Source organism: Eptesicus fuscus, chromosome 23 (genome assembly GCF_027574615.1).
Source record: "Eptesicus fuscus isolate TK198812 chromosome 23, DD_ASM_mEF_20220401, whole genome shotgun sequence".
Lineage (NCBI taxonomy): Eukaryota > Metazoa > Chordata > Mammalia > Chiroptera > Vespertilionidae > Eptesicus > Eptesicus fuscus.
This window is the reverse complement of record NC_072495.1, coordinates 3,249,067-3,275,634: the sequence shown is the minus strand read 5'-3', so window position 1 is coordinate 3,275,634 and position 26,568 is coordinate 3,249,067. Positions and strand designations below refer to the sequence as shown.

Here is a 26,568-nt window from a genome sequence, read left to right as displayed (position 1 = left end):
GGCTGGGTCGGGCTGTGGCCTGGGCTGCTGTGGGCGGAGAGTTATCCCGGGCAGCGCCGCGGCCCCAGCCGCGGGGACCCAGCCCCCCGGGGGCGGCGGGAGACACACCTGCACGAGGCGCACCCGGGCGCACCGGGACCCACCCGTTCGCGCGCTTCCGCGCGGGGGCTGACCGGTCCCGCCCCCCGACCAATGGAGGCGCGGAGACCCGCGGAGACGGGCGCCCATTGGGCAGGCGGGCACGGCGGCCGGCGCGGATTGGGCGCGGGCGGGCGGGGCGGGGCGGCGCGGCGGGCACCTTAGCCCTCGGCCGGCGGGCGGCGCTCAGCGCTCGGCTCCGCGGGCGGGCGCGGCGGGCGGAAGTGGCGACGCTGGCGTCCCCGGAGTCGGCGGCGGGCGGCAGTGACGGCCCTGGCGCCGGCGGCAGTGACGGCCCCGGCGCGGACGGCGGCGGCCGGGGGGGCGGCGTGGACGCCCGCGGCGCCGGCTGGGGCATCACCGCCGGCCTCGACCCCGAAATGGCGCTGCTGGCCGAGCACCTGCTGAAGCCGCTGCCCGCGGACAAGCAGATCGAGACCGGGCCCTTCCTGGAGGCGGTGTCCCACCTGCCGCCCTTCTTCGGTGAGCCTGGCCCGAGCCGCGCCCGAGCAGAGCGGGGAGGGCAGCCGCGGCCCCGGCGGGGCGTCCTCCTCCGAGGACCCCACACCGCCCTGCCCAGTCCCGTCCCCCGGGCCCCCGAGACCCCTCTCTCCCCGCACCCCCATGCGCCCCATTCCGGCCGCTCCCCACCTTCCCCTCATGTCACATCCTCCCCCCTCTCCCCGGCGTCCTCAACCCTCCGTCTCCCCCACACTCCAGTCTCGGCTCCAGACCACCCTCCCTGCCTCTCCCCAGACACCTCACATTCCCCCGTACCCACCAGGGGACCCCAATGCTCCGCTCCCCTGGGCTCCCCAACTGTCCATTTCCCCAAACACCCCTTTCTCTTCCACATCCCCGGTTCTGCAGTCCCCCATCTCCGGGAGGCCTCCCGCCGCTTCTCCCTCAAATTCCTCTACCCCGCACCCCATCATTCCCTCCCTTTTAGAATGGCTGTCAACTCCCTCCCTTTTCGTAAATTCTCCCAGCCTCTCCGCGGGGGACCCGTGAACCCTTCATCCCTCAGCATGCCCCCATTCCAGACCAAAGACCCCTCCCCTCTCCCCCCTCCACACCCACACTCCAAGGCAGGAAGCTGGGCAGGGTGAAGAGGGGCGTTTTGAAAATGAGTCACAAAACTGGAGGCCCCCTTTCTAGGGGAACCACCTGAAGTTTTTTCTCCATTTAGAACAGAGGTGGGGACTGGGGGTGGGGGCTGCCTTGTGGGGTGATGTCAGACCCAGGGTGCTCGGCTTGGGCTGTAAAGGAGACCCCTCCCCCGGCTGTCATACTCAGGAAGGTCTCAGCAGCTGGGAGGCAGTCCCTGAGCCAATGCCAGCCTCCTTCCCACCTCCCTCAGCCCAGCCCAGGCCTGGATGGAAAATGGGAAATAGAAGACAGTGCCGCTGCCCCTGCCCTTTGCGGTCAGGTCCTGGGCACAGGGTGTAACCCGAGCCCCTTTCTTCCCTTCCATGCGGACCTGCCCTGTGCCCTGACCTGTGAGTTCACTTGGTGGCCTGGTAGGAGGACACCAGTGCCCAGGGCAGAGTCCACTGAACCCTACCAATGACAGAACCCTAACACTGAGACTGAAGAGATTTGGCTCCCGGGCGGTCACTTGACCGCCAGTGGGGACCAGGGCTCATTGGGGGCAGTAGTTCCTACAGTGGCGTGAGCTCTGGGGTGGTTGTGGTTGCCTGGAGTTGGGCCTCAGTGTCCCCATCTGTGAAATGGGGATGCTGATCTCCAGGGGTAGCGGCAGGAGTAAATGAAGTGGCGTATGTAAATCGTGTGGCCTTAGTGCCAAGGAGATCTTAGCTGGGCGGGTGGGGGTGTTACTATTTAAGTTCCTGGATCCAGTTTTGGTTCCTTCATATAGTAAGTGGATGATTGATCACGGTTTGAACCAGGTTAATGGCCTGGTTTGTATGGTCCTCAGACCCGTGTCCACCGCTGCCTCCCCGGTATCAGGACAGTGCCGGGCACATGGTAGGTCTCAGTTGGTGCTAAATGCACAGGGCTCTCTCCTTGTCGGCACCAGGGGGTGGCCGTAGCCCTGAGTCTCCAGGCCGAGTTCTGGCGGTAGCCGGCCTCGCGTGGAGGAGTTGTTCGTGCTTGGACAGTCCCCCATTTGGTTCTGTGGACATTTGCAGGACAGCAGCCTGCCCCCGACGAGGATCCAGCATCTGTTTAAGCTCGTGGTTCCCAACGGAGGGCGGGGGAAGGTGCGGGGAGTTGCTGTTGGCATCTAGTGGGGAGAGGTGAGGGGCGGTGCGAACCACCTACAGTGCACAGGACAGCCCCCCCCCCCCCCCCCGGGGCAAAGACCTGATCCAGCCCAATGGCAGCAGTGCCGGGTGGGAGCCTGAGGCAGCGCTGAGGCCTTTTCCTCCCTTTCCTCGGCGAGGTTGCCCATCAGTTCTGCACGTGGGAGTCCCTTCATTGGATGCGATTACCCGGCTGGTTTTAGAGGAAAGGGGGTGGATGGTGGCAGCTGGAGCCAGCGGGGAGCTGGTGCCAGGGCTGAAGAGCACCCCCTCCCTCTCCCCGATCTCAAAGGACCCTTGTCTTGGCTGCGAGTCACGTGCCGTGCCCGTCACATCTGTGGACAGAAGCGCCATTTACACAGAAGCCTCGGGGCTGGCCGAGGAGGATAATGCTCAGCATCTAAAAAAGTGACAACCCACTGTGAGCCGTTGTGCTCTTCTGGGAGAAGTTCTTCTGAGGTTCACGTTTAAGGAGGGTGCTCCCGCCGATGGCCTTTCTCTGGGGCTCAGGGGTCGAGTGAGACCGCGGTCAGTTCTAACACAGGGGCTTTGTCTGGACCAGCGATGGGCAACCTTCTGAGCTTGGTGTGTCAAACCGCCAAAAAACTGAGCATAACTCGGGTAGTGTGTCATTTTGAGGAAAAAACATTATTTCGCAAATGTTTCATCCTCAGGAGCAGCAAATGTTTCATCCTTGGCATGCGGCTGCCTCGGCGGCCGCGTGTCATCAGAAATGGCTACGCGTGTCAGTGCTGACACACGTGTCATAGGTTCGCCATCACTGGTCTAGACCGTGGGAGTGTCTGGTCACCTGGTGATGTGGGTGGCGCGTGTCTCCTGATGGAGGCGGTCTGGGGTAATGGACGCCGGAAGTCTGGAAGGCATGGCCGTGGCCGCTCCCTCCCAGTCGGGGTGTCTGTCTGCGGCACTGCTGACCTCGGGGCCGGACCGTTTTCTGTGATGGGGCTCCCGCGCTTTGTGAGGTGTTTAGCAGCATCCCTGAGCTCCGGCTACTCGAAGCCAGGAGTACCTCTACCCGACTTGTGACAACCAAAATACCTGTAAGGAGACAGAAGCACCCCTGGGTGAGAGCCATTGCTCTCGGTACAGATACAGCTTTGGGCTGAAAGCTGTGTTTTTAAAAAGTATGCAATTTTGCAAGGGAGATCTGTTTCTCGAAGGAAAATGGAGCAGGAGGAAATGATCAGTGGAACGCGCCCTGTCATTTATTGAGCACTTACTACGTGCTCAGTATTCCGGGTGGAGTAGTGCACTGAGTCCTCTCTCAGCCTTGTGAGGAGGGCTTTTCACGGAGAGAATCTCTGCTGACATTTCAGTGTTTCGTTTCCCCCGAGTCTCGTTGTTTATCGATCTCCCAGGGAGAATGTATCAGCTGCTTCTCCACCTGACACTGTAGCGTGGCCATCTTTCCGTGTCAATCATCTTTTTCAAAGCGGCTGAGCATTCCCTCTGACTGTGGCCACAGTTCATTCGACCAGCCCCCTGCTGTTGGAAAATCACATTGCTTCCCATGTTTTGCTCTGTTAAACAACGCTGCAGTGAACATCCTCGTATCTATTTCTCTGCATGCTTCTTTTGTTATTTCTAATTTTCAGAAGTGAAGTCACTAGAGCACCGTATTTCTTAAGGCTCCGTGGGTGCAGTCTGTGGTAGGGCTGGCTGGCCGGGCGGATGCCGATGCTCTGGGCGCAGGTCAGATGTGACTCAGAGCATCTCGGGCCAGCCCTTCCTCCTTATCTGTGGGCTGAATCGCTCCAGCCAGTTTGTTCATCTTTCTCCACCTTGACCCCGTAATGGGATCTCATCTCTGACGATCAGCTTGCCACTGACTTCTGTGAGGCCTGCTCGCTCATCTTTTAGGTCAGTTTTCCAGCTGTTCTAGAGCATTGCCCATTGGCGGGCGGAGGAAGGGCAGAGAGGAAGTGAGAGACTTAGATGCCATTTAGTCTTGTCACCACCTCCCCCGGCTAGAAGCCTCAATGGCTCCCTGTTGCCCCAACTCGGAACCTGTGTTGCAGCCATTTCCCACCAGTGGTCCAGGCCAGCCTGCCTCTGGAGCCTGGCGCACCACACGCCAGCCCACCACCTGCATTTCGCCTGGCTGCGTTCCCTTGTCCTTCAGCAATCAGCTAAGGGCCCCTCGCCCAGGGAGTCTCTCCCGAAGCCCAGACTCCATGGCGCCTGTCACGTGCAGACTTGGAGCTACTTCAGTGCCTGGTTTCCCAGTGAAGGCCTTTGGTTCCACTTCCATGTTTTCTGGGTTCTTCCTAAAAGTGTTTTGCTTTTCTCTTTCTAAATTACAATACACGACCAACTTATAATACATCATTCATAGCCTATGCCTACGGCAGACATTATTAATCAATCACGATACAGTTTTCCCCTTCAAGTCCAGATACAGACTTGGTGTCTTTCTTTCCTTCCTCCCTCCCTTCCTTCCTCCCTTCCTTCCTTCCTTCCTTCCTTCCTTCCTTCCTTCCTTCCTTCCTTCCTTTTAAATATATTTCTTATTGATTTCAGAGAGGAAGGGAGAGGGAGAGAAAGACAGAAACATCAATGATGAGAGAGGATCATTGATCGGCTGCCTCCTGCACACCCCCTACTGGGGATCAAGCCTGCAACCCAGGCATGTGCCCCTGGCCGGAATCGAACCTGGGACCCCTCAGTCCGAAGGCTGACGCTCTATCCACTGAGCCAAGCCGGCTAGGGCTTTTCTTTTCTTTTTTTAAACATATTTTTATTGATTGCAGAGCGGAAGGGAGAGGGAGAGAGAGATAGAAACATCAATGATGAGAGAGAATCATCGATCCACTTCCTCCTGCACGCCCCCCACTGGGGATTGAGCCCACAACCTGGGCATGTGCCCTGACCAAAAATCAAATCGTGACCTCCTGGTTCATAGGTCAGTGCTCAACCACTGAGCCAGGCTGGGCTTGGTGTCTTAACACAACCACTCTGGGTCAATTAGAGTTTTTTGTTGTCACTGTTAATCTTCCCCTGAGGATATTTTTTCCATTCATTTTTAGAGAGAGTGAAAGGGAGGGGAGGGGAGAGAGAGCGAGAGAGAGAGAAACATTGATGTGAGAGAGACATATCGAGTGGTTGCCTCCCGCACGCACCATGGCTGGGGCCAAGGATTGAACCCAAGACCCTTCAGTGTGCAGCCCGACACAAACCACTGAGCCACCGGCCAGGGCAGGCCAATTAGAGTTGATGCATGAGAGGACACCTGTTAGCTCCCACTGTTCAGGGAGAAACCGAAGATGCAGGAGCTGAAGGTAATGTGTTTGACCTCTCAGTTCTTGAGATCGGAATTCCAGGAGCGTTTTTCTTCATTCAGGCCTCTTAGCTTAATTAAATGGATGCCCATTGAATTGGTCGGTCCAGGTATCTGGCACTCAATTAGTCCTAGAATAATCCCCAAAAGAATGGTTTTCCATCCCTTTGGTTCAGTGCTTGCTCTATTTGGGGGGACCAATGGCAGCCCGGAGCACACCATCATCTTATCTTACAGCCGAGAGACAGAGGCCAGAGAGGTTAGGGGACTTGCCCAGGGTCACACAGCCCGTGAGTGGCCATAGAGCCAGACTAGACCTCCGGCCTCTGGACTCCTTGTGAGTGCTGTGCCCTTGTGCCTGCCTGCTGCCCTGACTTCCGGTCCGGCAGAGGAGGAGACCCTGTGGACCAGCCTGCTTGGTGACTGAACACTTGTGTTGTCACCACGGCGACGTGCCCAGCATGCTGGGAGCACAGCCCAGACACGCAAGTTTCCTCTGAGGCGTGTGCTTCATCATTGGCCTGCGGAGCTGGGCCCACGTCCTGCCTACTGGAACTCACATGGGAGTGCCTGGTGTGGAAGTCACCAGTGCGTCGGCCCCTTTAATTGGCACATTGCGTTAGCCCCTGGGAACAGCCCCGCCGCACCCCCTGGTCTGTGGGTAAGCAGGTCCCCTTGCCTGCCCTAGCCGGTTTGGCTAATGCCTGGAGCGTCGCCCCATGGCCTGAAGGGTCCTAGGTTCGGGTCCAGTCAAGGGTACATTCCTCGGTTGCAGGCTCCATCCCAGCCCTGGTCAGGGTGCGTGCGGGCGGCAACCAATGGATGTGTCTCTCTCCCATCGATGTTTCTCTCTGCCTCTCCTCCTCCCTTCTACTCTCTCTAAAATAACCAATGGAAACGTATCCTTGGGTGAGGATTAACAAAAAAAAGGAAGAAGTTCCCAGGCTCCATTTCAACAAGCACCTTCCAATGACATCTGTGCCATGTTTTTGTTTTTAAATTTATACAAATACCTGTTCGTTTTGTGTTTTATACAAAATATCCTAGGAAAGAGAAACAAGAAACGACATGAGCCCTCTCTCTAGAGCAGGTCAGTCGTCATTTCGGTTGGTGTTGGTTGAGCGCTGGAGTCTGGGCGCGGGCGTAGACTGCTCCTGGGAGGGAGGCCGCAGCAGGAAGAAGCAGGTGGTGTGGGGCGAAGAAGCCGAGCGCACGCTTTCGCGATGGGAAGCTGCCGCAGATTCCTGCCGTCCGCTGGAGGTGCACTCGCGAGTGCGTGAGGGCTCGTTAGCCTTTGGGGGCACCTGCTGTGTGCCCGATGCCACGTGGGTGCTTCGCGCTCAGACCTCAGTGGCAGCAGATGAGAGGGCTGCTGCTGGCCCCGCTGTGTTCGCCTGGCCGTCGGGGGACAGCCCGTGAGGGGCTGTTTTGAGTCTCAGTGGGAGAAGTCACTTTGAACTGGGTCTGTTGTCCGCTGCAGTCCGTGCTCGAGCACCTGAGGTCAAAGAAACGTGGGTGTGGGCATGAAGCTGAGCCAAACTGAAGTCCTGGGCCTGTGGGGCCAGAGCTGTGTCCACCCCCGTCTCCGCTCCGGGCCTTCCGTGAAGCAGGGCCTCCCGGGGGGATGGAGGTGACCTCCCGGAGTGATGTGGGTGCTCGGTGCCCAGAATCACTCCATTCTTGCTCAGGTAGGACAGGGGCCTCGGGGCGTTAGAAACGGCCCCCTGGACATGCAGCCCTTGGGAAAGCACCTTGCAGGAGGTTGCCTCTGGGTCTCAGTGACCAGCTGCCCGCCGAGCTGCCTGGCTGCTGACGTCTGAGGCCCGCTTGGCGCCCTCCTCTGCCATAGCTAAAGGCGCCGTCTGCACTGTCCCCCGTGATGGGGATTAGATCCCCTGGCCCTCTGCTGAGGACAGCCTGGACCTGAGGTCAGGGGCTGAGGTCAGGGGCCGAGGTCAGGGGCTGAGGTCAGGGGCCGAGGTCAGGGGCCTAGGTCAGGGGCTGAGGTCAGGGGCTGAGGTCAGGGGCTGAGGTCAGCCTGGTTCTGAGGTCAGGGGCTGAGGTCAGGGGCCGAGGTCCGCCGCTACTTCCGGAGGGAAAAGATGGAGAAGCAGGAGGGAAACCACTTGCTAGGTCAGCCCCTGCCTCTGGTCCTCACCTGTGTGGGTCCACGCCAGCGCTGCCGGGAGGAGCGGTGCCCTGTGGATCCCTCAGAGGCGGGGGGCCAGGCGCTCAGGGCGCAGCAGTGCGCCTGGCAGAGCAGAGGTGCCCAGCCAGTGCCGAGCTGAAAGGAATGGAAAGAATGCCGGTCAAGGGGCTTTCTAGAATATGGGCGTGACTCCTGTCATCGCTCGTGCAGTCCCTGTTTTGAGTGGTTCCGTGCGTCAAACGTGGAACCGGCCGATACCGCACTTCCAGCCCTTATACTGGCCTCACGAATTAGAAGGAATCGGCACCATTCTGTAGACGAAGAAGCTGAGGTTCAGAGTGGTGAGGGGTCACCAGGTCACACAGCTGGAAAGTGGGCCCCCCGCCCCCGCCCGGCTTTGAAGCCGCTGGCCCTCAGCCAGGGAGCCGCACACGCCAAGGGCTGGGAGTCTTCCGAGACGGACAGGCCTGTCCGTGAGCTGATTAGAATGGAAGGGGCCTCTGGCCTTGGGTTTCATTATTTCAGTTTCAAACCGCCTGGGCGGGTGTTAACTCCCTTTGTTACATTCTTCCAGTGCTACTTGTATCCGGGCCTTTTTAATTTCCTTTTAGTTGTTACGGTGTTAACTGTATCCGAGCTTGTAAAAGTCGTTACAGCGGATCAGTCCTCTCCAGGGTCCCATAAGCCCGCTCTGCTCTGCGGTCAGGCAGCCAGTCAGGCGCCCGTGCTGAGAAAGCACTCACTTCCCGCACCGCGGTTCCCGGCTTCCTGTCCCACGCCCCGGAGAGAGAGCTCTTTGTAATGGCCTGGAGTACATCTGAAGTCATGGTTTTATGACGAGGATTCCTGCTCATTTCACTCACCCCGGGCCATCAGTCAGCACCACTTTCTCGCTCCGCCTCTCTGCCCGCCCTCCCGCTCTTTTTCTTCATCACTGGAATCATACTTCTCTAGATTTCCTCTCTAAACAAACGCTTTGCCTGTTGAGAAAGATGAAAATGATGATATAATAATCATAACCACAACAAGCATAACGAATACCTTCTTTTTAGTTGAACATCTTATCGGCCAGAAACTGCTTAGCCCTTAGTTTGTAGACTCTCCTGTAACCACGATCCTATGAGGTGGGGCCCATTTTTAACCTCTTTTTATAAAGAGGACGCTGGAGCTCAGAGGGTAATTTCTCCCAGGCCACAGCAGGCAGAGAAGGCATTCCCACTGCGTTCCCAACTCAAGGCTGGTTTTTGCCAAAAGGGGCGGCTGTGGACAAAGGGAGTTGGCATGTCATGGAGGCGATTTTTAAAAAATATATATCTTTATTGATTTCAGAGAGGAAAGGATAGGGAGAGAGAGATAGAGATAGAAACATCGATGAGAGAGAATCACCGATCAACCGCCTCCTGCACGCCTCCCACTGGGGATCCAACCTGGGCATGTGCCCTTGACCAGAATCGAATCCGGGACCCTTCAGTCCGCAGGCCGGCACTCTATCCACTGACCCAAATCGGCCAGGGCTGGAGGCGGTTTTTAAAAGCAACACTTTAGAATGTTTTGTGAACATTCTTTCCTCTTTAGAGGGTGGAATTTAGAGGAGGCCTTGGTTCTAGGAAGGCGGGCATTCTCAGGGCTCTTGTCCTTCAAAGTAGGCCTTACTGCAAACTGAGCCATGGGGTGCGCACGTGCCCACACGCACACGCACACGCGGCACCCCACACACAGCACCCCCACACCCGCAGGTAATGAATGATTCATCTCCACCAGCTGTAATCTGAGTGCCTCCCATTATGATCCCTGTAACCCAGGACTGTAGAGATAACCTGCCCCCTGTCCCCCCCCCCCCATGTCTAACAGGGAACCTTATGAACCAGCTATTGAAAAATAAACGTTGAATTTGAAATGGAACCTCCCCAAGCCAGACTCCTACGGCGTGCCCGGTATCCTGGTCCTTTGTGAAACGAGTCGTCGGCCGTGGGCTTAGGTGTCTGATCCTGAGTCACAGGCTGACCGTGAAGCTGCGTATGTTAAAAGCGGCCGCTCTGTGTTTCAAAATGAAGACTGTTCCTGAGATGCAGTGGGAGGGGCGGGAACGGACCCAGTTAGCTGCCCAGGGTCAGGACACCACCCGCTGTAAGAGGTGCTGTCTGAGGGGCAGCTCAGGTGGGGTTCCACATGTGTGTGTGGTCTGGCTCAGAGCGAGATGGCCGTGCTTCCCAACGGTGTCGAAGCCGGAAGGAGGAAATGAGTGATTCTGTGTGGCGTGTGCTGACTGCCCGCTCCCGGGGAATTCCGCTCCTGGGGAATCCCGCTCCCGGGCGATCTCGCCGCCTGGGCTGCAGCAGAGACCCCAGCAGGAAGCACCGAGGTCCCAGTCCAGTGGAGCTGTCAGAGGTCGGAGCTGTCAGAGGTCGGGCTGTCAGAGGTCGGAGCTGTCACCAAATGCTCCCTGCGGCCTGTCTCCCCTTATTGGCGGGTGACAGTTACTCGTTTTCCAAGTCTCTAGCGGAATCCAAGCAGGAGGCAGTGCCGCCACCTGTCAGAGGAGGTCTTATTTTATTTTTTATTGAATTTATTGGGTGACATTGGTTAATAGGATCATGTAGGTTTCAAGTGTACATTTCTAAGGAGGAGTTTTTTAAAAATGATGCAGCCTGGCCGGCGTGACTCAGGGGCTGAGCGCTGACCTATGGACCAGGAGTCACAGTTCGATTCCCAGTCCGGGCACACGCCAGGCTGTGGGCTCGATCCCCAGTGCAGGGCGTGCAGGAGGCAGGCAGCCGATCAGTCATTCTCTCTCATCATTGATGTTTCTCTCTCTCTCCCTCTTCCTCTCCGAAATCAATAAAAAATATATTTAAAAAAACGATGCAAAGCTCTACTAAGAACCTGAAGACGTGCCGTGTAAAGCCATGTAGTGACGTCGCTGGGCCACGCCTTTATCAGAGGCCGTGTTTTCGCCGGTGGCCTGTTTAGAAACCCAGAGATGCCTCCTGTACCAACGCAGAGACCTTTTGTTCCATTCCGATGGGTTGTGCTAGAGAAGGCGGAGTGTGCAGAGGTTTGGTAGGTGGGAGAGATTGGTTTTGATTTTACTTTTAGTATTGAGATTGGGTCTCCATGTGCTCTGTGAATGGCCTGTCTGTCCCATAGGCCTGGTTTTTTACTGGCGTGAGAGCTCTTTACAGTACCAGAGGCGATGGATCGTGGTCCGTGCGGCTCGTTACACTGCCAGCCCTGCCCCCACCGGGTGCTGTTGGGCTTTGGCTGGTGATGGGCTTCTCCACAGGAGTTTCTGGGTTTTCCAGTCCGATTTCTTGATCTTCTTCTTATGCCTCCTGGTGGAGCCGCGGCCTAGGAAAACCTCCGTGCTCGGCAAACATGCTCCAGAGAACCCAGGCCGGCGTGCGCAGCCTCTGCGCCTCTGAGCGTTGGTTCTGTGAAGATGAGAGCGTCGTGTCTGGTTTTTCTTTTGTTTTCTGTTTTGACTTTGTTTGTCTTTGACACATCTTCCTCCTTCCTGGGGGTAAGAGGAGGATCTGGAAACCCTCCAAGCCCAGCCCCCTCCCTCCCTCCCTCCTGGCGCTTCTGGGTGGCGTTTTAAAGGCCTGTTTTGCTGACAATAAAAAAACAAGTCTGGAACCAACCGTAAAACTGGTAAAACAAGAAAGGTGACGTTGGGCAGGGCCGGGCAGGGCGGCATTCTGTGGGAAGGGAAGGCTGGGGGATCTGCTGGAACTGCCGCTCTGGTCACGCTCCATCCACGCCCCCGCAGCAGGGCCAGCTGAGTTCAAACTACTGGAGAGGCCCGTGTGCTTGGGGTGAACATCACCTTCCGGTTTTCCTGCAGAGCCCCCCGCCCCCCTTTTGTTGACCTCACACCGATGGGGGCACTCTGGGAAGAGAGGCCAGGGGCCGTGGGACCGGCCTGGGCTCCGCGGTGGGACCCGGCAGGTCACTTGGCGTTTCTGGGCTCGGCGGCCTCGGCGGCGCCAAAGACAAGCACCGGACCAGAACCTTCGGCGGTCGCGTTGAGACAGGCGTGAGCCCAGCTGCTCCGAGCACCTCCCGTTTGCACAGCACCTCTGGGCCGTGGCAAGGAGGGCTGAGCCCAGCGCGGGTACGTCCCTGTCCACAGTCACATCAGAGCTGAGATTCGAACCCAGAACCGGCCTTCTGTGGCGCACTGCACCGCTTCCCCCAGTCACGTGGCTCATGTGCCGATGCTCCCAGCTGACGTCACGTGCACATGTGTGTGTACAGAGAGGTGCCTCCCTGTCCCGCATGGAGGGGAATTCCGGGGTACTTCCCTGCCCCTCCCGCCCCCCGCTCCCCAGTCTGTCCTGCTCCCCTCCCAGCTCCGGAAATGCCCGTTAGTCCCCACATCCCCACCGCACACTCGAGCAGAAGCTCTGTCCCTGTGTGGTGGCCACGGCATAATAACAGCTACTGGCCGGCGGCTCCCGCTGACCACGGCGCGTCCTGGACCTGCGCAGCGCACTGTCAGGAAAACAAAAAACAAACGCCCTGCCCCAGCCGGTTTGGCTCAGTGGATAGAGCGTCAGCCTGCGGACTAAGGGTCCCAGGTTCAATATGTACCCCGCTTGCGGGCTCGATCCCCAGTAGGGGGTGTGCAGGAGCAATTGATCCATGATCCGCTCTCATCATCGTTGTTTCTCTCTCTCCCTCTCCCTTCCTCTCTGAAATCAATAAAAATACAGTAAAAGAAAGAAAGAAAGGAAATCAGCAGGTAGCAGTCAGCGTTGTGGCCTGAGCACTCGCGATGCACAGGTGGCGGCCCCCACTCCCCCTCGCAGCAGCCCTCGGGGAGTCCCACTAGTGACCTCATCACAGACAGGGAGGCAGAGGGCCAAGCCCCCCCCCATTGCCTCGGCCGCCTTGATTGCATGGGTGTTCGGAACCAGTGCTTCGGGTCAGTCTGAACTGCGAGAAACTGCCCGGCAGGAACTACGCCCCTAGATTCACGTTTTCCACAATCTGCTCACCCATTCATGCCACAGATGCCATCTAAGCACCCACTGGGGTCCAGCTCGGTGCCAGCACCTGGGATGCAGCCGGTCCCCACCTCTCACAGCGCAAGTCCATGGGACACATGGCCGGCAAGCAGTTACTCGTTAACTGCCATCGCTGTGACACGCAGTGGACTCGGAGAAAAAGCAGAAGGAAGAAGTATGGCTTTCATGAGCAGGAAAAAATCCTGATACTTTTCCCGACATCCTTTATAATAAAAGGCTAATATGCAAATTGACTGAACAGTGGAACGACCAGTCGTTATGATGTGCACTGACCAGCAGGGGGCAGACACTCAATGCAGAAGCTGCCCCCTGGTGGTCAGTGTGCTCCCACAGGGGTAGCACCACTCAGCCAGAAGCCCTGAGCCGGGCTCACTGCGGTGAGCGCAGAGGTGGTGATGGGAGCCAGGCTGAGGGACACCCCCCTTCCCCAATTGCACGAATTTCGTGCACTGGGCCTCTAGTTTCATATAAACCTTTTTAACATACAACAAAAGTTGAAAGAATTTTACAGTGAAGACTCCAACACCTGCTGCCTGGCTTCTACCATTACTGTCTTACTGCCCTCACACCTACGGCCATCCACCCGCCCACCTGCTGTCTAGGACCCTGCACTTCGAAGGGGAGGATGTGACGCCATCGGCTGGAGCTGAGAGCAGCTGCCCTCTGGAAGGGCTGGGTCCTCAGCCCGTCACACCCCGGCCCGGCCCCCGGGCTGCACCGTCAAGAGGGGAGTCGTGGCTGGCGGAGGCGATCTTGGCTCCCTTGCATGATTGTTTACATTTCTTATTGATTCCAGAGAGGAAGGGATAGAAACATCGATGATGAGAGAGAATCATCGGCCGGCTGCCTCCTGCACGCCCCCACCAGGGATCGAGCCTGCAGCCCGGGCATGTGCTCTGACTGGGAATCGAACCGTCCCTATGACCTCCTGGTTCAGAGGTCGACGCTCCCCCTCAGCCCCTCCGGCCGGGCTCCCTCGCGTTGTTCTGGAAGCCTAGGATGTGCTGTCCTGTGGGAGCCAGCAGTAAGTGAGGACACAGCCCCGGGCCAGCGGGCCCACGACCTCCCAGGTTGGCCTCTGCAGGATGGGGTCCGTGACACGTCAGGCGAGATCCCAGGGCAGGAGCCGCTGGTTACGTCATGGCAGCGCTTGGCAGGCCCGTCTCGGGGCCAGAGTGCCCAGGGTTAGATGCTCAGCCCCTGCAGCCCAGCACCTCGGGGCAGCTCCTCGTGCCATCCTGGACAGCTCCAGCGACGGTGTCTGTTCCCACAGGCCCGAGAGACGGGCCCAGTCGCTGAGGGGAGAGGGCTCACCGCTCAGCCTGAGGGTTCTGTGCCCAGAGCCCCGGTCCTGATGGGGCCTCAGGAAGAAGGCAAGTAGAGGTGTTAGGGGCGAGGCCGTGGGAGGTGGGACCTGGGAGCTTCCACGCACCGCTGGGTGACGCCTGTGGCGTTTGCTGGCCCGTGGGACGGACCCTGGTTACAATACAAAGTCACCAAAGTGATCAAAGTCCATTCATTGCACGTGCACGCCCTGGGCACTCTGCTAAGCAATTCAACGCACGATTTTTAATCCCAACAACAAGGCTGTGAAGTAAGTACGATGACTGCCCCGTTCGCCGTGTGAGGACGCGAGGCACGCAGACGAGGAGACGGCTCCGTGGGGAGTGGTCGGGCCAGGAGTCAAGCTTGGTGTGTCTGGATCCCTAACCCACCTTCTTTCCGTTTGGTGTGGAGTATTTCACTTACAGTGTCACCTCTTTTGACTAGTAACAGCTGCGATGAGAATGTTCCAGGTGGCCGGCCAGGTGTGCTGGGTCACCTTGGATGGCATTCGGCCTGCAGACGTCCCTCCGCCAGCCCTCTGCTCCCATGCACTCAGTTGGTGTGCCCAACAAGGCCCCTGCCTGGCCCGGGGCAAGGGGACATGGGCCCCAGTGTTTTCCTCCTGGGGGTTTGGTACCCACTGTGGCCTGCCCGGGCATCTTTGTCCCCTGGGCTCTGGGCTCAGGATGAGCAGGTGTGTTCAGGCTCTGAGGGTGAAGTCCACACTGAGCCTGCCCAGCGGAGAGCTGGCCATTCCCCGTATGGTTCCTCTGTGCCGAGCCCTTACAGGGAGCTCTGACCTGGGGGCCGGGTGTCTCTGATCCCCGTGCCAGCCTGCCAAGTGGGTCACAAAGGAGGGGAAGGAGCAGGCCACAGGCTGCTCACATTTCATGCGGAGCCTGGAGTTCCAGGCACGGCCAGTTTCCAGGCCTACATCTCATTAACTCCCCTATTTTAGGGTGCTCTGTTGTTTTATGAGCTGCCAAGAAATGAAAGATACCTCCAGTTAAGAACATCTTCTGATTCCAAAGGTGGACTGTTTTCAGTCATCCTCGGAGCACCTCTGTGATGGGTTCTGTTGCTCCATTTGCTAGATGGAAAGTTGAGGCTCAGAGGGAAAGGGATACACAGCCAAGCCAGAGCGCGCAGCGTGGTGTCAAGGCCACGTTCATGGTCTGTTACGTGACTGACGCCGCTGCTGGCGTGTTCTTCTGGGCTTTCGTGCCGTCTCCGAACCGTGGACCCTCGTTTCTTCCTTATAAGCTGGCGAATGAGAAGGACTTGAATAAACCGGGTCCCTCTTCTCCCACCTCAGGACTCCTCAGTCCGCCTCCTGGCCAGCTGGTTCATTAGCAGTGTCCCGCCTTGTTGGCCAAGAGGGGTAGCTGTCCAATATGGTCGCCACGGGCCACAGGTGGCTACTTAAATTCAAATGAGAGGTAAACATTTCAAGTGCTCAGTGGCCACGTGTGGCCTGCATGGCAGATCCGGAGCGGGTCCATCGTTGCAGAGGGTCTGTGGGAGACGCTGCTGTGGTGCGGAGGGTGCTGTGGACAGAAGGGGTTGCATTTTAATATATTTCATTGATTTTTCACAGAGAAAGGGAGAGGGAGAGAGAGCTAGAAACATCGATGAGAGAGATACATCGACCAGCTGCCTCCTGCACACCCCCCACTGGGGATGTGCCCACAACCAATGTACATGCCCTTGACCAGAATTGAACCCGGGACCTTTCAGTCCGCAGACCGACGCTCTATCCACTGAGCCAAATCGGTTCGGCAGGGGTTGCATTTTAAAGGCTCTGACAAGTCCTGCAGCAGGAGAGTGGTCTCACCTGGAGCCCAGCACGCCAGACTACCTGCCCAGGAGCCTTTTTAACACCTGAAAACAGCTCTGCCTCTCCCTCAACACATCAAGTGCCACCCATCCTGTCCGCAGGCCTCCTGACCCTCGGGAATCTAAACCTCTCTCTCGTTTTCTCCCCAGATTGCCTCGGGTCCCCAGTGTTTACGCCCATCAAGGCGGACATCAGCGGTAACATCACGGTACGTGTCGGGCTGGCAGCTGCGACCCTGGTACCGCCTCGGGACTCTAAGCCTGCCGGTCACCGGGCCGCTCCCTGCCGCCAGCTCCCAGGCTGAGGGCTGGGAAGGAGACCTGCAGGACGGGCGTGGCCCCTGGCTCCTCGGAGTCGGACGCAGGCTCTTGTGCAGTCATGCCTCCTAGTCCCAGCCTGAACGGGACCACAGGCGGAGCCTGCTGGTTCCTATATCCGCTCCCCAAATAACTGACCTCAGAAGTCCATGGTGCCTGGGCCCGGCCCTCCCTCCCTCAGTCCTGGGAGTTCAGGGCACTGAGGCTCCGTGTAGGGCTTGGCTGCCCTGCACTATCTCATCTCTTCATCCCAGCAGCCTTTGAGGCTGGCTCTGTTGTCATCCCCATTTTACCGATGAGGAAGCTCAGAGAGGTTGAAGGACTCAGCTGAGGTCACACAGCAAGGACATGGCAGAGGTGGGATTCAGACCTAAACTGCCGGCTCCACTCAGAGCCTTGTTTCCGGACATCTTTGAACCCTAAGAGCATATTCTACTTGTCCACACGGTGAAACTTCAGACACTGGTGTCTGAGGTGCTGTCCACCGTGGTTGGAGAATGTGGCCTCTGGAGCCAGCCTGTGCAGGACCCCGCTGCCATGCCAGGAACCCGCTGTGTCACCGTGGGCACCTCACTGCCTTCTGAGCCTCAGTTTCCCCATCTGCAATTTGGGGTAATGACAGCGCCACATGAGGCTTGCTGTGAGCATCAAAGAAGGCAGCGCTCAGGGGGGTGGCTCAGGAAATGGGGCATCCCGGGTTCCTGTCGCACACGCCCCATCGCCGTTCTCGGCACTGGTGGGAGGAGAGCGAGGCCCGGTGGGTGCTCCCCCCACAGCGTGCCGGCCGCTCGTCTGTGGGGACAGCTTTTCCAAGGAGAAACCCCGTGTGCTCCCTTTCAGAAAATCAAAGCTGTGTACAACACCGACCCGGCCAAGTTCCGGACCCTGCAGAACATCCTGGAGGCGGAGAAGGAAATGTATGGAGCAGAGTGGCCCAAAGTGGGGGCCACACTGGCGCTGATGTGGCTGAAAAGGTGATGAGCTGGGGTGGCAGGCTCTGTGGCTGTGAGTCCTGGGCCCGCCCCGCCCAGGACAGCCACCCACCCTGCCGCGGCCCGAGGCCCGCCCCGCCCAGGACAGCCACCCACCCTGCCGCGGCCCGGGGCCGCCCCGGCGGGAAGGGGTCACTTCGTTTCCCTCACCTGTGCTGATGCTGGTTCGTGGCTGAGCAAAAGCACCCAGGGCTGAGGGCTGCCTGATGGCGTCGCTTTCCGTCCCAGAGCGTCAGAGGCAGAGCAGGTCGCACACAGCTGGGCGTTGTGCTGAGCTCTTTTTTTAAAAATATATTTTTATTGATTTCAGAGAGGAAGGGAGAGGGAGAGAGATAGAAAGATCAATGATGAGAGAGAATCATCGATTGGCTACCTCCTGCACGCCCTCTGCTGGGGATCGAGCCTGCAACCCCGGCAAGTGCCCTGACCGAGAATTGAACCTCCTGGTTCCTGGGTTGATGCTCAACCACTGAGCCACGCCGGCCGGGCGTCGTGCTGAGCTCGATGGGCCTGGCCGTGCTTCACGTGCTGTGCGTTAGGAGTGGTGTGATCCCAGCTCACAGAGGAGGCCGCGGAGGCTTCTGGAGGCCAAGGCCGCAGGGCAGGCCTGGGACGAGCGGGAGATGGCCTCTCCAGGGCGGGTCACGTGGTAGATTGTGGATGATGACAGCTTCTTGACAGGAATACAGCATCTCAAGGAGAAGGAACTATCTAATTTGCACAAATTCGTCCTGTGGTCTGGGGCAGCGGTTTGCCGCTCTGTTGACTAATGAGTTTGCCGACCACTGGTCTGGGGGACGGTATCCTGATGAGGGATTTGAACTTAGATGATCTTACCGCAGAGTTGACAATGCTCGCAGCCACAACACATCTTGTCCCCATAGCAAATACTTGAATCCATATGTAGTTGTTCCCATTTTACAGATGAGGCCACCGAGGCTCAGAGAGGCCAGGCAGCTTTTGTGCTCAGCTTGTGCTGCTCTCTGCCGGCCACAGAATTCTCCTTTAGCTGTGCAAACACCAGAGCCCGCAGGGCCGTGAGCCAGGGGCCCCTCCCTGCCCCACAGATGTCCCAGTGTTGCTTCTCTCTGGGGCCTGGAGCCAGGAGGGGTGCGCCTCCCTGTCTCTGCCCAGACCCCCCACAGCCAGCTCCTCCTTCCCCCAAGCATGGGCTTCTTTGATAAAATGGAGCACGGAGAGTCTGCTTCCTGGAGGGGGTGGCCGTGTGGGCATCGGGGCAGGTGGCCTGTAACTAACACCCCGACGGCATGTGTGAGCAGTTGCCCCACCAGCTCCTCACCTTTGGTGTCATCATCCTGGAGCGAGGGATGCCCTCGGCCCATCCATCCTATCGCAGGATCTGGGTTTCTCAGGAGCGAAGCAGAGGGTGCTGTTGAGACCAGTGAGATGGTGTGTGTGTACATGGGTGTGGGCAGAGCCAGGCTGCCGGAGGGCGGTGCAGGAGGGTGCCAGCCAGGTGAGCACATAGTGAGCACCTGCCGTGTGCTGTTCATGGTGCCGCGAGCAGGATGCAGTGAGATGAGGACGGACCCTCTTAGGGTCGTGGTCTGGTGGGTGGATCCTGAACGCAGGATCTCAGAGCCTGGAGCAGAGAGGTCAGGGAGGGCTCCCTGGAGGAGGGCGGCCAAGCAGAGTCTCCAGGGCTGATCGGGAGGTCCCAGGCAGAGCAGGCTTAGCAGAGGCGGGAGAGGCTGGCGTGTCTGCAGCTCCGTGAGGAAACGGACAAGGCAGGCCCAGACCCCACCTCCCAGCAGGGACCGTGTTCAGCGGCCACAGCCGGGCCTGGTGTGGACAAGGTGCTTGGGAGACGCTGTGTGGAGCCGGAGGTCACGTTACGTGGAAGCCAGGTGTAAGATAAAATGTGCTTGATAAGTAGCCACCTGCTTTTGTGTGCACATATTCCCGGCTCACAGTAGGTGTTCCATTCAGCGTAGCCGGGCCTGCCGTGCGCAGGAGCGGGCGTCCTAACGGGCCTGTCTCCTTCCTTGGCGCAGGGGCCTCCGCTTCATCCAGGTCTTCCTGCAGAGCATCTGCGACGGGGAGCGGGACGAGAGCCACCCCAACCTCATCCGCGTCAACGCCACCAAGGCCTACGAGATGGCGCTCAAGAAGTACCACGGCTGGATCGTGCAGAAGATCTTCCAGGTGAGCCCGGAGCCCGCCTCGTCCCGGCCCCGGAGGCTCCCAGCTGTGGGGCCCACTCCTCGCCCTGCCACGCCTTCCTGTGACCCTCGGAGCCTGCGTCCGTCCCCGGGTCTCAGGAAGGGCTCCCTGCCTAGGGGGCCGCTGCGCTGAGGGCCTCTCTCAGGCATTGTGAGCGGCTCCGCCTCACAGTCCCCTCCGTGGCCACGCAGGCGTCACGCTAGGTGCTCGTGGCCACGCAGGCGTCACGCTAGGTGCTCGTGGCCACGCAGGCGTCACGCTAGATGTTCTGTTGAGGTGCCTCGTCCTAGGAGGCCCGATGTGGGGGGAGGGAGAAGCCCTGGCCGTGACTCTGAGGACGTCAGGGTGATGGTGGGCTGGCCTGTCGGCCCTCAGGTTCAGCCCAGCTCCTCACCCTGGGCAGGGAGGGGCAGGAGGCCCCGAGCCCGTGGGCACCGCTGAAAGGAAGCTGGCCCGCAGGCTCCTGGTGGCTCGAGTTGGGGTGACGCTGGCTGTTGTTCCCGGAAACGGGCCTCAGCACCAGCCTTGTTACCTGAGGGCCCGGGGGCACCAGCTGAGAGGCCCTCGGGGTGCCACACGCTGTCACTGGCCGCCCTGCCTCATGGCCTGGCATCTCGCCCATGTCGTGGCCACCCCGCCTTCTGCAGCTCCCACCGCCCGCCCAGCCTCGTTCACATGAGGGGTCTCATGGCTGGTCTCTCCCACACGGCACAGGCCCTGGGCGGGAAGAGCCAGTCACCAGGCGGGATGTGGACACCTCTACCTCTGGGCCACCCGCCCTGGCAGGGCTGGGACAGGGCCCCTCCCTGGGAGCCTTCCCCTCCCCCTAGGACCTCACAGCCCCCACCTCAGTCACAGCAGCAGGTCCTGTGAGGCTGGCCAGGCAGCCGCCCATGGTGTGCAATCTTCGCCAATGCACCGTGAGGTGGAAGCGTCCTTACCCCCTTTCACAGATGAGGAAACTGATGCTCAGAGCGGTTAAGTATCTTGCTCAAGGTCACACTGAGATTCTATGACCTGACCCTCAGCACCCTTGTCTTTCAAACGGGTGTAAAGTAGGCCCTGCCGCCAAGGCTCATTGTGAAAAGGAAACGCGTTCATCTGCCTCAGGTGCTTGGCCCATGGTTCGCACTCAGTGTATCAGAACTGCTACTGTTTTCATAATGACTGTTACTGTTCGTAATTTCCTCACCCCATCCAACTCGTAGCCCTTCTGTCTGGTGGCACACTTTTCCCTCTGGCTCTGAAATTCCGTAAATTTGTGATTCTCTGACATCTTTTCAAGTGTCAGGAGGCCCTGAAATTGAGGCAAGTGTCGCCTCCCAAAGGACCAAAGTGGCCACGGATTAGCGGTCCTCTCCCTGCGCAGGAAGTGGGTTTTCCAGAGAAGCAGCTCCCCTCCGGCGCAGGCTCGCCCAGAGGGAGCGGCTCATCCCGTGTGCGGCCCTGTGCGGAGCACTTTGCACAACTCCCGTAGTCCGCCCAAAAGCCACCCAGTCGGATGGGTGCCGGGGCCACCCCGTTTTACAGATGATGAACTGGAGGCCCAGAGAGGCTAAGTAACTTGCTCAAGGCTCACAGCTAGTCAGCGGCACAAGCTGGGTTTGAACCCAGGTCTGTCTGTCCCCAGAGCTGGAGTCCGTCCTGCCGTCCCTCACGGGTAGACAGGAATAGACCTGTCCCTTTGAATGCCACAGTCAGCGCAGACCCCGGCCCAACACGGAGCCCCGCCGGGCCTGGCCTGCTGGGTCGGCCCCCTAACACTGCCACTCCTCTCGCCCGCCCCCAGGCCGCGCTCTATGCCGCGCCCTACAAGTCCGACTTCCTGAAGGCGCTCTCCAAGGGCCAGAACGTGACGGAGGAGGAGTGCCTGGAGAAGGTCCGCCTGTTCCTGGTCAACTACACGGCCACCATTGACGTCATCTACGAGATGTACACCAAGATGAACGCCGAGCTCAACTACAAGGTGTAGGCGCGCCCGCGGCCGCACTCCCAGAAACAGAGGAGCCAGAATCACTGTGAAGCAGCCGGAGGCCGCCTGGGCTGCGGCCCCCAGAGCGGCCCAGTCCCGCTGGGGCTGCAGGGGACGGCCCTGGTTTCTGAAAAGTCATTTTTGGGGTCTATCCTAACAGAGCAATAAGTAACCGCCCTCCTTCTGAATCACCTTTACTTCCACGGCAGCACAGACCGGCTGCCTTCATTTCAGTGTGATAAAAATCAGTTAATGTTGCTAATAAGTCAAGTCCTAGGGTTTTCTGTCCCCGTCCCCCCACGTGGTGCGTGACCCTGGGGGAGCCCTGTCATACACCTCATTTTAAAAATGAGCATCTGGTGCGGTGATGTTTCGGATCGTGTAAGGACCACGAGGAGTCTGATTGGAAATCACACAGGATTGTTTAAGCAGATTGCTGTGTGCCCTGTGGCCGCACAGCCCAGCCTCACGGCGCTGTCAGCATAGACCCCGCTCTTTCCTGCTGTCTTTTTCCAGACAGTTTTTTATAGTTGAAAACAACCAGCAAGCCTTTGATGACCTTGACCAAGGGGACTTTATTTTAAAGCTATCAGGTACGAGTAACTGAATTTGCATTCTTCTGCGTAAGTATTTTCTTCAGGGACTGCCTGCCCCACCTAAGAAACTACCTATCATGTGTGTTCTCTCAGAGGGGAGACCACGAGCCCTCCCGATGCCGAGACCCCCGGAAACACCTCGCTGCCTTAACTGTCCCTCCTGGCACTAACAAGAGCTGTATTTTGAAAGTGTTGGGGTGAATAGAGGGACCCCCAAAGAATTCATGTGTGTTAAAAACCCAATGAGGAACAATTGGTGATTTTTATGCAAACATTAAATAATTCTTAATAAATAAATCTCTATTTTGGAATCACATCTATGTGCTGTGTTAGTTCCTGAGTCGTCTTCTTCCTGGGTTAGAGGTCACAACGGGGGACCAACCGTGGACCTGCTTCCTAGTGTTTGTCCTGCTGGACAGGCTAAGTGGGCGGTGTGTTCTCCGCCGTGCCTCCGTCCCCACCAATCCCTGTTGCGTCCCGACCCCGTGATCCATTGTTATTTGCACTTTATTATGGGTCGATGCTTTTTACTGATACTAGGGTTAGATGGAGGGGGCATGTTCGTCTTACTTAACTCCTGCTCCCACAGAGCTGGTAGTCTAGTGGCAAGATGGCCCAGTGAATCGACAGTGACGCTATAGGCGGTCAGTGCCTGAGGGGCCTTGGGGACACTGCTGAGGGGCCACCCCTGGGATGCACCTTAGGGCGTCAGGGCCTTGACGGAAGGGGCTAGGGAGCCTGGCCGGTGGAGGAGAAAGGGCAGGGCACTTGAAGGCAAAGGCAAAGGCCTCGTGGCTTGGCCTAGAGCAGGGTGTGTGTATGTGTGTGTATGTGTCTGATATGCTACCAAGGGATTTGAACTTGACCTTGAAAATTATGGAACACCTTCAAGGGTCTTGTGCACAATTCAACCGAACACCCACTTTGGAAGGCTCCCTGTGTTATGGCCAAGGGATGGGCATTTGAACTGCTTTTACTGTCTCTGGTGTAATCATGTCTTCTAACATTGCTAGTGGTAGGAATTCTCATCTTTCTAAGTTCACCTGCTCTTTAGGTGTGTGTGTGTGTGTGTGTGTGTATGTTTAATATGCTTTTATTGATTTCAGAGAGGAAGGGAGAGGGAGAGGGAGAGAGAAACATCAATGATGAGAGAATCATTGATCAGCTGCCTCCTGCACGCCCTCCACCGGGGATCGAACCCACAACCCAGACATGTGCCCTTGGCCGGAATTGAACCTGGGACGCTTCAGTCCACAGGCCGACGCTCTATCCACTGAGCCAAACTGGCTAGGGCTGCTCTTTAGTTCCTCCCCCCCCCCCCCTTAGGGTTTTCTAGAAATATAAAATTCTGCCAACTAATTAAAAGCACTCTGGTCTGGCCGGTGTGGCTCAGTGGTTGAGTGTTGACCCATGAACCAGGAGGTCACGGTTTGATTCTGGGTCAGGGCACATACCTGCGTTGTGGGCTTGATCCCTGGTGGGAGGCGTGCAGAAGGCAGCCGGTTGATGGTTCTCATCATTTTGCTTCTATCTCTCTCCCCATCCCTTCCTCTCTGAAATCAATTAAAGTATATAAAATAAATAGGTAAGAGAATTCTGCATCTCCCTTTTACACACAGCTTTTCTCTGTGTGTCTGACGTGAAGGAGACTGGGAATGGCGGGGTTTTCCCAGGGCCATGCCCTTCACTCCGCCCTGTTTCAGGGCTTCCAATCCCATTGCCCCGCGCCTGTTCGCTGACCACCTGCAGCTTCTGCAGGGTCCAGTAGGTGGCGCTGAAGGCACTGCGCTGGGGGGAGGCAGCCCCTCCCAGCCTTCTGCGGCTCCTAAAAGGTGTGTGTGCTGGGGGAGGGGGTTACCCACCCTACCGCGTCCACGGTGCTTCCCCCACGGGTAAGGGAGGGCACTGAGCACTGCTGGGGACACCTGGAGCTTCTCAAAAGGTGTCTGCGTTCTGACTTCCGGCCAGCCGCTGTGTGGAGATCACAGGTGTGTCCTGTTTTACAATTAATGACTGACTGTGACTGTGACTGTGACTATGGCTGTGGCTGTGGCTGTGGCTGTGACTGTGACTATGGCTGTGACTGTGGCTATGACTGTGACTGTGACTCTGGCTGTGACTGTGACTATGGCTGTGGCTGTGGCTGTGACTGTGACTATGGCTGTGACTGTGACTATGGCTGTGGCTGTGGCTGTGGCTGTGGCTGTGGCTGTGACTGTGACTGTGACTATGGCTGTGACTGTGACTGTGACTATGGCTGTGACTGTGACTGTGACTTTGGCTGTGACTGTGGCTGTGGCTGTGACTATGACTGTGACTGTGGCTGTGGCTGTGGCTGTGACTGTGACTATGGCTGTGACTATGACTGTGACTGTGACTATGGCTGTGGCTGTGACTATGGCTGTGACTGTGACTATGGCTGTGACTGTGGCTGTGACTGTGACTATGGCTGTGGCTGTGGCTGTGACTATGGCTGTGACTGTGACTATGGCTGTGACTGTGACTGTGACTGTGACTGTGACTATGGCTGTGGCTGTGGCTGTGACTGTGACTGTGACTGTGACTATGACTGTGACTGTGTGACTGTGACTATGGCTGTGACTATGACTGTGACTGTGACTGTGACTATGGCTGTGGCTGTGACTGTGACTGTGACTATGGCTGTGACTGTGACTGTGACTATGGCTGTGACTGTGACTATGACTGTGACTGTGACTGTGACTGTGACTATGACTGTGACTGTGTGACTGTGACTGTGACTATGGCTGTGACTGTGACTGTGGCTGTGACTATGGCTGTGACTGTGACTATGACTGTGACTGTGACTGTGACTATGGCTGTGGCTGTGACTGTGACTGTGACTGTGGCTGTGACTGTGACTATGGCTGTGGCTGTGACTGTGGCTGTGACTGTGACTGTGACTGTGACTGTGGCTGTGACTGTGACTATTGCTACCACTAGCACTGCTGCCATCACCAGCACCACCTAACAATTTTTAGGTTAAAGTGCAGGTTCTAGAACTTTGTAGCTGTGTGATCCAGGACAGGTCAATTGACCACTCTGAGCCTCAGTTTCCACACCTGTAAAATGGGCCAGGACCATGTCTACTTTGCAGGGTTACATAAAATAATGTGTATAAAATGCCTGACCTATAGAAGATGTTCAATAATTGGCTTTTATTAATATTTTTATTTATTATGATGTTATGGCCTGCAGGGGCTCCTGATGTGGTTAAACCATAACATGCTCACTTACTCCTGTTCTTAAAGACACGACCTAGCTGGTTTGGGTCAGTGGATAGAGCATCAGCCTGTGGACAGAAAGGTCCCGGATTTAATTCCAGTCAAGGGCACACGCCCAGGTTGCAGGCTTGATCCCCAGTGTGGGGTGTGCAGGAGGCAGCGGGACCTCAGGGCGCCCGCGCAGCCCGCACCTAGCGCCGCCCCGCGCAGAGGCCGGCAGCCCCCACCCGGCCCGGGGGAGCGGCGGCCCCGCCAGCTTACGGGCAAGGGCGCCCCCTGGTGGGCGCGGGGAGCCGCCGCGGGCCGAGCGCGCGGGCAGGCTGGTGAGGAGGCGGGGTGCCCGCAGGTTCGCGGGAGAGCAGACGCTCCAGGCGGCGGGAGGCGCCCTGCTCTGGAGGTTCCCACGCTCCGCGGTTAACGCACCAGCGGGGCGGCGCCGAGAGCGGAGAGGGCAGGAGCCCGTCCGGAAGCGGCGGAGGGAGGCCCGGCGCCAGGCCCCCGGGAGCCAGGTTTGAGCGGCAGGACCTGCAGGCGCAGGCTTTGCCCACCCGGGCAGCCGGTGCTCCACAGGTGGAGGCTGGGCGGGCACCCGAGGAAGGAGCCGGACCTCCGGCCTCCTCGGACAGGAGCTCCTCTCCCACCCACCGCTCCTGCCTCGCACAAGGCGCCATTGCCATGGGTCCAAGCCCCACCCCGGCCATCAGCCCCAACTCCATGGGACTCTCTGTGGATCCCATAGCGATGATGTGTCAGCGGGAATGAAGCTGGCCCAGCTGTACCTTTTTCTTTTTAATATTGATTCCAGAGAGGCAGAGAGAGGGGGAGAGAGAGAGAAACATCAATGATGAGAGAGCATCATTGACCAGCCGTCTCCCTTTTGCCCCCCACTGGGGCTTGAGCCCCCAACCTGGGCTTGTGCCCTTGACTGAAATCAAACCGGGGACACTTCAGTCTGCAGGCCGACGCTCTATCCACTGAGCCAAACCGGCCAGGGCCCAGCTGAACTATTTCTGAAGCTGCTGCCTCAAATGGGAAAGATTGGGAAAGGGGACTCCCTTGCAAAATGATCACTCCAATCCTTCTGACAACATGCATAGTTATTAAAACATTATTGGCTATTGCCCGGGTGGTATAGCTCAGTGGTTGAGCATTGACCCATGAACCAGGATGTCACAGTTGGATTCCTGGTCAGGGTGCATGCCCAGGTGGGCTCGATCCCC

The 26,568-nt window shown here is 58.0% G+C and overlaps 1 protein-coding gene across 1 annotated transcript; it reads left to right on the top strand.

The window, feature by feature from the left end:
* The first annotated feature begins 325 nt into the window (after nucleotides 1-325).
* Nucleotides 326-22,422, top strand: GLTP (glycolipid transfer protein). The gene is made up of 5 exons (XM_054712695.1): nucleotides 326-621; nucleotides 16,195-16,253; nucleotides 17,203-17,336; nucleotides 19,370-19,520; nucleotides 21,328-22,422. Exons 1-5 carry the CDS (start codon nucleotides 519-521, stop codon nucleotides 21,508-21,510), a joined length of 630 nt encoding a protein of 209 aa, XP_054568670.1. The 5' UTR covers nucleotides 326-518; the 3' UTR covers nucleotides 21,511-22,422.
* Nucleotides 22,423-26,568: the final 4,146 nt, after the last annotated feature.

What these genes read in the sequence shown, in the direction of transcription:
- GLTP (XM_054712695.1), top strand. Translation starts at nt 519, where the DNA reads ATGGCGCTGCTGGCCGAGCACCTGCTGAAGCCGCTGCCCGCGGACAAG. An exon ending in CCACCTGCCGCCCTTCTTCG is followed by an intron (nt 622 to 16,194) that starts GTGAGCCTGGCC and finishes TTTTCTCCCCAG; the next exon opens with ATTGCCTCGGGTCCCCAGTG. An exon ending in TCGTGCAGAAGATCTTCCAG is followed by an intron (nt 19,521 to 21,327) that starts GTGAGCCCGGAG and finishes GCCCGCCCCCAG; the next exon opens with GCCGCGCTCTATGCCGCGCC.